At 40.3% G+C, this 11,768-nt stretch overlaps 1 protein-coding gene across 5 annotated transcripts in view; it reads right to left on the bottom strand.

Annotated features, from left to right (window-relative positions):
- Nucleotides 1-1,255: 1,255 nt before the first annotated feature.
- The window catches only part of LOC148010716 (actin cross-linking protein (DUF569)), a 70,421-nt gene continuing 59,908 nt past the window's right edge, over nt 1,256-11,768 (bottom strand). For 4 of the 5 annotated variants that reach the window (XM_087671461.1, XM_087671463.1, XM_087671464.1 and 1 more), the window contains 3 exons: nt 3,290-3,818; nt 2,294-2,573; nt 1,256-1,900 (listed from right to left, as the gene is read on the bottom strand). In XM_087671461.1, coding sequence (XP_087527587.1) covers nt 1,818-1,900; nt 2,294-2,573; nt 3,290-3,817 — 891 coding nt within the window. In that variant the 5' untranslated portion in view covers nt 3,818 and the 3' untranslated portion in view covers nt 1,256-1,817. The remainder of the gene's footprint in view (nt 1,901-2,293; nt 2,574-3,289; nt 3,819-11,768) is intronic. The other variant, XM_087671462.1, reaches the window with a different exon arrangement.

Below are 11,768 nucleotides of genomic sequence, written 5' to 3'. Positions count from 1 at the left end.
GAAGCCTTGGATATTCGAGGGTCTACTTGAAAGCATTTTGGATAATAATAGTACATGAGCTAACAAAATCAATTGTTGGCCTCATCAAACTCACAAATCTTGGAATATGGGTCCTGTCTACAAGATAATCACAAAATAAGGTATTGGTCTTGCAAAAGAGGGAAAGTAGCTTCGAGCCCAACTTTGTATGATTTTCAACTAGTTCAACTCTTTGCCCTACAAGTCATATGGGATGTTGGGGCTAAAAGAGTTTTGGAAGGCAATAGAATAGAGATGTGCTAGGAGACAATTCTCTCAAGATGGTTTCTTAGTACGCCTTATTTATTGGGTAAATTGGACTGATGGGAGATGACTGGGGCTTTAAATTCTATTGGCTAATCTCCGACTTTCGTAAAGACAAATAATAATAATAGTTATTATAACACAAGATTCTTCAGCGTTTAAAATAGGGAAAGCTGATTAGCTTGAATTTCATTGAAGTATGTCTATACCCACCAAATGATGTCAATAACCACGAGCCCTCTCTAACGATTAAACAAACCAGCTCTAGTGGGATACTTGCCAATGTACTCGAAAGCTAACGATATACAGTGCTATAATGTTGTCATTTTGTGTGGGAGACGCGTTCGCAGATGCGGTGCGCTACAATCGGGGAGGATCTCAGAGAGATTGGGGGCCTTGGAAGCCTTGCGTTTTTCTGTTTAAGAGATCTAGGGTTTGTATGCTATCACTGGAATTTTGGACAACAGGCAAGGCACGTATGGCTAGTCTCTGTTGTAGGAGATGGAGACTATCATGTGTGGAGATTCGGTGGAGATGAAGTATACGTGGAGGAATCGAAGAACTGAAGATACAAGTAAGTTTGTGGTGGAGTACCTGCATTTTGATTCTCGGGTGAAGAGTGATGAAGCTTCTGTAATGACTGCAGAAAACCGTAGTTAAACTTAAGGCTGCATGAAGACAGACGCTTTACAATTAACATTTTGAGTTTTCTAGTTATTGGATCTGAGCATTACATGTAGATCTTGGCTTTGAATGGTGTCATTTTGAAGGTCTTGTTTGTGGAGTCTGCTTGACAAGGATACTGATCACATTCATGGGCAATAGCAAAACACAGGTTCCAGACTGGATTGGACTTGGATTCACAACCAGATTGGACTTGGATTTGCAACCCTCCTGTGATAAAAATACACAGATTCTCTTGAAATTATCCACACTTTTTGACGGCATGGTTTTATTCTCTACTAGTCTTGTTAGAGGCTACATAAAAGAAGTGCCAACAAGTTCTTCTTCAGATGGTGTGATAGCGATTCTGATATGTGTTACAGGAACAAAATAGCTACAAATGCTGTGTGTTTTGGTTTCACCCTCCATACAGTTGTATAAAGATTCGTGGCCATATGGAAAAAATGAAACCATCATGCAACACTGATAGATGCAAAAACGAATCCATCCTGTCATAAGAACCTACAATCATGAGCTTAAAATTTGTGTTTTCTTTGGAGCAAAGTGGTATTTAGGTAAAATCTATAGTAGGCCAAAAATCAGTGTCTTCTATAGAGCAGTGAGCTGTTTGAGTACAATCTACAGTTGTTTACAAGTCAGCTGTTGTATGTCAAACAACAAATCTCTGAAAGTCTAGCAAGAAAACTGGTGACCAGCTTCATTAATACATGGGCATGATTATGAGCATACAACACAGCATATGAGCCTCATCTCTGGAGTTGGTGCAGCTGCTACTTTCAGATTTGGCATGAAGCTTTGATGTCACGATTCGGCTTTATGCTGATCATAGATCCAATATTCAAGTCCCACTGTCATTCATCATCCAAAGAAGAGAGACGGCTGTATGACTTCTCAACTCCTATACCCACAGTCTCTCCCTGTAAAGTTTTTGCAGCTGGACCACAATGGAGCTCAATCAGACCACAACCCAGATCTCAAAGGGATTCATTGCATGCCGTTTCATATCAATAACACAGAAAATAAGAATAACACAAAATAGAAGACATAGACACTAACACCACCATATGTTTTAGCACCTGACAGCATGTATATCAAACACAGATTATACTAAAGTAACTTTCTTTCTCACACATAGCCATGCCAGCAGCAATTGACATTCTAATAGCAAGCTTATGTAAGCACTCGAAGCCTTAGCACACCAGCAAAATCTTCAATCAGAGCAAAACAAAGCATCATAGCAAAGCCATGTAACTCTTAGAAGCAGCACAAAACCAGAAACTTCAATGAAAGAACAAAGCAAAGAGAGCACTGCATACAGGATTCTTACTTTTTGATTCTGCTCTCACAACCACAACATGCATAGGGGTATTATTTGGTGGAAGCTGTAACCGCAATGGGTAAAGCTGCTTGTTTATGTGATTTCGAGAACATACAATGATGTCCTCTGTGATACCAATCTCTTCCTTCAGCTTTTCTGTTAGAACGCCCAGATCGTGCCCTTTGAACAAAAATTGTGCATTGGCATCCTCTGGTGTCTCATCATAATCATCTACAACTTCATAATATATTATTCGTCCATCAAGCTTAGGCTTTGGAGTAGGTAATTCCTGTTGTTACAAGACCTTCATTAGTATAATGCTCTCTAAACCCTAAATCCTTGAAAGTAAAAAACAATTAACTGCTATATGACAGCACATAATCACGGTCCATTCATTGCATGAGTTAAAAAATAGCATTGCCATGCCTAAGTAGAGTTATAGCCCCATAATGTGAGAATTTGACGTGATCTCAAAATGACTTGTAACATGGCAATATGCAAATTGAAAGTCAAATTGAGGGCATTTCCAATGGAAATGCCTTTAAGGGAAAGAGACTCCGAGTTTTGTGCCAGAAAGTCATACAGGGGCAGTTGTGGGTTTTGAGCTAGAAAGTTACATGGGCCACAAACAGCTTCTTATGGTAAAAAATTTAAACTAATTAAAAGAACACCCAACAAACATTTACACTCATATGCAGTAGCAGTAAAGACCATGAGGCTTCTAGGTAGGATGCTAATATGTTTCTCTGCAACAGTAGTGATTGTAAAACTTGAAACATGAAACATCATTATCAATTACATGGACAAACATGCATGACACTACATCAGCTCACTGTCATTCCATTTCTCTCTCTTTTGTATCAGTAGATTCTACAAGTTGAAAACTAGTTTTTTCGATTTTGGTGGACAGAAACACAATATCTAATCACACTTAACATCAGGAACAGGAAATTTTTTGGGGGTTTTAAATGGCAAATTAGGTTACTGGTTTCTGCTCATACAGACCTCCTCTTTGAATGAGTCCTTGCTTGAAATCGAAGGATCCCTGGAGAATGGAAGGTGGTCAACCGGTGAATCATTGGAAATGCCTTGTACTGCCACCACCTCCCACAGCACCCAATCCTGTGTTGCTGTTCTGTGCGGCACATCATGAGTTACAGAATTCCTCCAGGGATAAACGGCACCATTTGCACGAAGGTAAGCCCCAGAAGGGGTCTTTAGTTTAACAGAATATCCATCCCTTACAGGCTCCCAGAGAATGGAGGATTCTGAATCTACCAACTTCATTTGTAGCACCTTTCTGCCAGTCCAACCCAGTAAGAAAGGTACATTTGTCGCAGTCAAGTAGCAACCATAGCAGCTCATAAATTTCACCAAAGATGTATTTTCATCATCTAATTCCACAATCCATAATGCATTTCTTTTAGAACCATCCTTGCTTTGTGTAATCATGCACTCGTCGTCATCAGCCCAAAGGTATTTTCCATGGTGAGATCTCAGTTTCACAGTCCTCGCTTTTTTTAAAAACTCCATCCTGCAATGCAGAAGAGCTGAGAAATCAGTGGGTTAAAAACAGAGCATTTTGGGGGAAGCCACAAGCATAGCAGCAAACATTAAACTCAGATAGGCCTTGTGTTCAAACCTCTGTGATCTGACTATGAACAAAACTAAATTTCTCTAAGGATCACCATTTGCAATGAAACTTTTAGCAAAATGCATTTCTGTTAGGCCTTGCAACAGTTCTTGAGAATTTGTCAAAATGGAACAACCTAGCATCCTGCTTGTTCAATCTCTGTTTTTCCAGACAAAAGGTTCACAGTAACACCTAATGTCCACCACCAGAACCTGACCACTAATTGACAACCTTCCAGTGGAAAGGTCATAAGGGGAATGCAACCAAAATCACACCACACATGCATGGGCACAGATGCAAAGGGGAAAACATAGCCAACATCTGTGTTATTTTATCAGGTCAATATAACATCTTTAAGAAACTTGAAATCCCAAAGGGAAAAAACATACTATAACTGTGCAAAAATTGACACACTTAATCCAAACATGTAATATTTGCTCTTAAACACAGACTCCTCAGATTAGAGCAGATTTATATAATTTTTGACTGAACTGGTATTTCTTGTGAGCTGCTGTAGATCACATCCATGAATGAGAATTGGGAAATGATCACCGATTATGTTTATTGATGGAACGCAGTGCCTTCTGCCATGGGAAGCAGTCAATTCAAATGTACATTGGCAATCACGGTATTCTACCAGGTCTTGTGGAGCACTATGCCCAGATTGTTCAAGTCACCTCATAGATAACACCTGACAGCAAACCCCGTTCAATTTAAGACCGCTGCAGCCTGTGTTCCAAGAGCTCAAGAGAACCTGCTGCACCTTCTAAACCTTCTCAAGCTTTTAGGGGTTTTTATCATAGTTGTCAAGTATGAAAGGTACAATCGGGTACGGTACGATAAAATACCGTACTAAATGGTACCTTAAGATTTTATAAGGTGCGGTATGATATTAGTCCGGAAAAAAAAAATAACTTGATTATTTTGGACTAAAGATAATAGAATAGATGTTTCAAGCCTAAATAGCAATGCTATTAGAGTATATAACATGAATACTTGAGGGTAACATGCAAAAATCTGATGCTACATGTGCAACATGCTCTACTGCTATCTACAACTTATGACTACATACATGGGAGTGGATACATCATACATGAATGATCATACAAATAAGAGAAGTGTGGGCTTGAGAGAGAGAAGGTTGAGACTCCAGAGAAATTGTTTGAATCTCAAATAGCCTAATCTCATGGGAGAAACATATTAGTATAAGGAGCATTTAGCTCATCCCAAAATGCAATTCAAGCAGGAAAATATGTTTCCATTAAGTTGGTACCTTATGGTACTAATACGTAAGGTACGGTACCTAAAGTATGGTATAGTATGAAATCTTTCATATGTGGTACTAGTGCAACTATAGAACTTGAGAGAGAGGGAGAGACTAGAGACAGAGAGAGAGAAGGTTGTGTGTGTGTGTGAGAGAGAGACTTGAGAGAAAAAGGGGGTGTGAGAAGCTTCAGAGAGAGAGAGAGAGAGAGAGAGAGAGAGAGAGAGGCTTGGAGGAGAGAGAAATAAGAAAGAAAGAAGGAAAAAAAAATAGGAGAAAGAAAAAAAGAAAGTTGCAGGCTTGAAGGAGAGTGGCCAAAAAGTGTTTATTTTTTCGTACTAAAGCGTACGGATACGTACCGTACCGTACGGATCAGTCCGTACTACGTATGGAAACAACCCTAGTTTTTTTGGAGACCTTCACAGAGGTAGGAACAGTGCTTTAGCAGAATGGTTATTTGGAGACAAACACTGTCCTGCCTTCTTAGGATCCTGAAGCTCATCTGGAGTGAACAAATAGGACTTGACGACTCCACTGCAATGGAACTTCTAACTCTGATATCTCCTGAGAAGGATCCTGAATTGCATACGAGGCTGCTGGAGCCTAAGCCAACAGCATGGCCTGATTGAACAGAGACATGTTGAATCACTGGACCAGATGTCAAAACTCCTTGTAAAGCCCCTATATAAAACGATGCACAATATTATGCTAAGGTAATGCAAAAGGTGCTGCTGGTACTGAAAAACTCTCTGATGGGAAAGCTGTCAGAGTGCAGCGAATGCAGAAACATATGGTTGGACTGGAACAAAGAAATGAACACAGGGGGGCAAATCAGCTGAGGTTTAGCTGATAATTATAACATTTCTATATTAGTCAAACAGATTCCAAATGGCAAAGGAGACTTAGATGAAAGCGAAATGAAGACAGGCAACTTCCTATAGAACAATTAGAGCTGTTAACTTGGGGGGGGGAGAAAGAGAGAGAGAGAGAGAGAGAGAGATTATAGAATGCTGAAGACTGCAGAAAATGAATGCTGAATGCTGCTGAAGGCAGATATATCTGTGTGAGTATGTTCAGCCAGAGAACTCTCGCAACCTGCATGCACCTGAAGTGATTGTGACACCAAGTAGGCCTGCCATAAAAGCACTAAGAAATACATAAAACTGATCAGATTGGCCAGTAAAAAACTGGCCAACTGATGCTAAACTGGACGACAGCAGCATAAAAAATAAAATAATGAAAATCGTTGTGAAAAAACACCTGTCATCTGGCATAAACTGTCCACCCAGTCCAAACTGCCCGACCTACCTGGAAATGTGCCCAAACTGCTTGCAACTGCAGAAATGCTATTTGGTCCGCTTCTACACATGGTAAAATCTGCTTAAAACTGCTCTAATCTGCCATGTACATCCTTGTGCCCATCCTAGAGATGACCAAATCTCTAACACCCCCTCTTAGATCCTAGACATGGCATGAGGCCAAAGGATCTGGAACGCTAACAAAGAACAGCTTGAGGAAGTGCCTTGGCAAACAAATCCAGCACATTGTCCTCTATTTTGCAATACCCCACATCAATGGTCCCGTCCAAGATCTTCTCATGAATGTAGTGATACAAGAACGCTATGTGCTTCGTATGAGCATGGAATATGGGATTCTATGCCAAGGCTATGCAACCCTTATTGTGCATAGAAGTGTAGTAGCTCCACTCTATGTACAGCCAAGCTCCAACAGCCACCTCCAAAGCCAAACAGTACCACATACAAGCCACTCAATACTCAGCCTTTGTAGATGAAAGGGCAATTGTAGACTACTACTTGCTGCACCAAGAAATCACACCTGTGCCTAGAAGAAAGCAATAGTTTGTCATCGATCATTTATGATCAGCATCACCAACCCAATCTAAATCTGTACAGCCTCATAATACCAAGGCCAAACCACCTACATCTACTAGATAGATCAGGCCTAGATCAAGGGTCCATCTAAGGAACCACAATATGCATAAGGCAACCTACCAATGAACTTCCTAAGTTCACTCATAAAGCCTACAAGAAAACCAAATCAAAAGCACAAATCAATCCAAGTATTCACAAGCCAAATGGACAATCCAATCAAATGTCTATAGCGGCAAGCATCAACCAACAATGAATGTGTATGAACCATAGCCTTCCAATTCAGATCCATGGGAGTGGAAATTGTCGAGTAGAAGCAGAAGCTGAGAGAGGGCACGCATATTAGTCGAGGTGCTCTACAGTACTGAATAGTGAGAGAGAGTGAGAGCGAGTCGACGGATAGGTGTGTACTAGTGTGGTACACACAAAGAATAAAAGAATGAATTTATACTTAGGGTACGGTACACTTACACCCGCTAGGGTGAGTTTACGTGTGTGAAGTAATATATACACGGGAGATACATGGGAGAGCGTAAAGGGACTTTACACCCAACAACCTCCCACTTAAAGGTCCGAAGCAAACCTTTAACCAATTGCCACAAGTCTAATGTAATGCTCATGTTGAGCCTTTGCAAGACTTTAAGTGAGAACATCTGCAAGGTTATCCTATGATTTGATCTTAGTCAGGGTGACTAGGCCATCATCCAGAACCTGTCTGATAAAATGATACTCAACATCAATATGTTTGGCACGTGCATGGAACATGGCGTTCTTAGCTAGGCATACAGTACTCTACTATCACATCCAAGAATAGGTGTTTTGGTAGGCAACCCAAAATCCTTGACCAAACGACCAAGCTAAACTACTTTTGAAGCTTCTTGGCTGAAATATATTCAGCCTCAATGGTAGAGAGTACTACTATCTTTTGCAATCTAGAGCACCACGAAACTGCCCCACCAGTCAAGGTAAAGATGGACCCACTAGTAGACTTGCAAGTATCCAAGTCACCTGCCATGGCTGCATCACAATACCCCTACAGATCTAATGTACCCTTGCCATACTAAATACATTTTCTTTGTGTGCCCTTAAGGTACCGTAAGATACATTTCACTGCTTCCCAATGTGCTTTGCCAAGATTTGACATGAACCTACTTACAACTCCCACCATTGCATAAGCAATGTCAAGTCTAGTGACAACCATAGCATACATGAGTGAACCACAAGCTGAAGCATAAAGAACACCCTTTATAGAGCTAGCTGCCTTATCATCTTTTGGGCAATCTACCTTGCTAAGCTTAAGATAAGGTAGAAAAGGTACACCAAGAGGCTTAGCATCAGCCATAGAAAAACGATCGAGTACTTTGTTGATGTACTTTTCTTGTGAGAGAAATAAGAGTTTCTACTCTCTATCTTATATCACACGCATGCCCAAAATATTTTCAACTGCACCCAAATCCTTCATGGAAAAGGCTGAATTCAGCTGTCTTTTCAATGCATTAATCTGGCTTTTATGCTTACCAGTAATAAGCGTATCATCCACATAAAGTACAAGTATAATAAGGCTTCCATCATCAGCCTTCTTAATATATAAGCAATGATCTCCATTACTCCTTTCAAAACCATGTGAGAGTATGAAAGCGTTAAACTTCTTATACCATTGCCTAGGAGTTTGTTTCAAACCATACAAGCTTCTCTTAAGCTTACATACCAAATGCTCCTTTCCTTGTATAATTTGCCTTCAGGTTGTTCCATGTATGGGTCTTCTTCCAGATCACCATGCAGAAATGCAGTTCTAATATCCATCTGATCAAGTTCAAGATCCATAGATGCTATAATGGCAAATAACACTCGAAGAGTGGTCATTTTGACAACAGGAGAAAACACTTCCTGAAAGTCAATGCCTTTCTTTTGTGTATAGCCCTTAGCCACAAGTCTGGCTTTGTATTTGGGTTTGCCATTTTATAGACCCATTTGTTAGGAATGGCTTTTCTATCCTTGGGCAATGTAACCAAATCCCAAGTATCATTTTGATACAATGATTTCATTTCTTCCTACATAGCTAGCTTCCACTTTTTCCTTGATTCACATGATAAGGCCTCTTTATATGTAAGGGGCTCACCTTCATCTCTGAGCAAAATATAATCCAAAGAAGGATCAAATCTTTGTATAGGTCGTCTAACATGTGTAAACCTTCTTACACAATGATCTGTGTTATCAGGTAATGGATCCACATCCAAGGGAACGTCAATGACCTCATTGTTTGGCTGCTGAACTGCATGTTCAAGTTGCTATAATACAATTTCAGGCTGCTGTAATTCATTTTCAGCATGCTGATTTTGGTGCTCAAGCTGATGTTCAGCATCCCCTTGCTGCCCATTTTCATCTGGCTCAATAATGATACGCTGATTGTCATAATCAGCATCAAAAGGATCTGAATTTTCAATGGCTGATGGCTGCTCAAGTAACTGATCATGCCGAAATTTAACTTTCTTTTTGTCTAAGTCATTAGATGTGACATTTTTCAACAGCTTTGACTCATTAAATACCACATCCCGACTGCGTAGCACCATTTTCATGCTTGGAACTCAAACTCTATAGCCTATTTCACCTTCATCTCCATAACCCATAAAGATACCTCTATGAGATTTCATGTCAAGTTTAGTTCTGCTATCAACAGGTACATGTACATAGCATTTGCAGCCAAAGACCCTTCGGTGGTCATATGAAGCAGGTTTGCCAAACCAAACCTCTTCAGGGATGCCACTTTCAGGTACACGATGTGGAGATCGGTTGCAAATATGCACCACGATTTTAAGTGCCTCTCCCCAAAACGATTGCGAGAGATTAGTTGTGGACAGCATGCACCAAATCTTCTCACATAATGTGCGATTCATTCGCTCAACCAAACCATTAGATGATGGATTGTAAGGAGTTGTAAGCTCCCGTTTAATCCCATTGACATCACAAATGAATTCTTTAGATACATACTTTCCCCTATTGTCTGTTCTTAAGCATTTTAATTTTAAGCCCATTTGAGTACTGACCAATGCATAAAACTTTTTAAAAGCATCCAATGCCTTACTTTTCTGCTTAAGCAAGTAAACCCATAGGTTCCTAGAATGGTCATCAATAAAAGATACAAAATAGCAAAAACTGCTATGAGTTTTTATTGACATGGTGCATACATCAGAATGGACTAAACCCAAGATACATGCCCTCCTAGAGGCTCCATGAGAGTATGGACTCTTTATATGTTTACCAAAAACACAATCATCACAAAAGTCAAGCTTTGAGTTTTTCACATCAACTCTTCCAAGTGAAGAAAGTGTTTGCAAACCCTTTTGACTCATGTATCCAAGACACTTGTGCCATAACTCCATATGTGACTGTACTTCAGCAACTGCAACAAGCTTTCTAGGAACTACCTTGCAGTAGAGATAATATAGAATCCCCTTTTTACCACCTCTAGTAACTAGCATAGACCCTTTTTGTATTTCCACATTCCACCACCAAAAATAGTGAAGTAACCTTTGCTATCTAGCTGCCCAACAGAAAGCAAGCTCTTCTTGATGCCAGGTACATACCTAATATAACCAGCCTTCCTTCCGTGGATGGGTGGTAAATCCTTGATTACAACTTAATTACAGCAGCAAACAATTAATGCAATTTTGAAAATACAAATTTACCTACTGATCTTGGACAATGCACACCCAATTGGCCCCAAAATTGGGGCCCCTTTCGGTATTTCTTTAGCTTTATTGAAGAAAAAGTTGATTTACAATGGGATTCCCCGATCCCCTTCACAATCCAATCTCCCCTTGCTGCCCAAAGTGACCAGCAAGTCTTCAATCTATTTTGCCCCCTAATTCAGGCACTTAACTGGCCTTCACCCACTTCATAGACGATGGAAATGCCCCAAATTCAATAGCTGGCTAGTCCCCCTGAATTTACCAAAATTCACCTTCAGCCCTAAAAAATCCAAGTCTTGGAGCTTCCAATTTTTCGCACGCTTCTCGAGGCTGCTGCTAAACCCTAATTTCTGCTGAAAATTAGGGTTTACAACAGAGAAATTTGCAATTTCTCAATCCCCCAAGGGTCCAAATGCTCTGATCTTCACAGCAAGGCTGTGAAATGGTTGGAAGATGAGAGAGAAAGCTGTAGAGAGAGGAAATTCAAAGTTTTGTCGTGAAGAATGACTAAAAATCAATCAAATGCAGCTGTTGCCCTGCCACAACAGCTTGTAGATGCAAAGAACTCAAGAAAATCAATCATTTATTACTACTTCCCTATCTCAACAGCCTGTAGATGTTGTCACTTGCTACTGATTGGTCTTCTCCTGCCCCTGGCTGCCTCAGAAGATCCTTCAATTGTTGGGAATAAAGACCCTTGTGCCTTTAAATGTACTCGGATGTGAACACATCCTTAACACTTGTACTTACACATATATATCTATCTAAAAACCTAAAGTGGTACACTCGTCATTATACCCAAAAATTGTGCACTCTCTCTACTCTGATCTCTCTCACTCCTGTCTCTCCGCACATAAGCAACAATGATTGTCTCAATCTTCGTGCCACCCCGTCACTACAAACCAGTATCAGAGCTGCGGTTGAGGCGTTCATACCTCTCGGAGTTCGAGCAGGTCATGAGATTGTTTTCTAACCTGACAAGCAATCGTGCAGTAGTCAATCGTCAAGC

This window comes from Lygodium microphyllum, chromosome 29 (assembly GCF_053477565.2).
Source record: "Lygodium microphyllum isolate KBCC chromosome 29, Lygodium_microphyllum_v1.1.10, whole genome shotgun sequence".
In the NCBI taxonomy this organism is placed as follows: Eukaryota; Viridiplantae; Streptophyta; class Polypodiopsida; order Schizaeales; family Lygodiaceae; genus Lygodium; species Lygodium microphyllum.
Note: the sequence above shows the minus strand (reverse complement) of the source record. Positions and strands in the feature narration are given on the sequence as shown.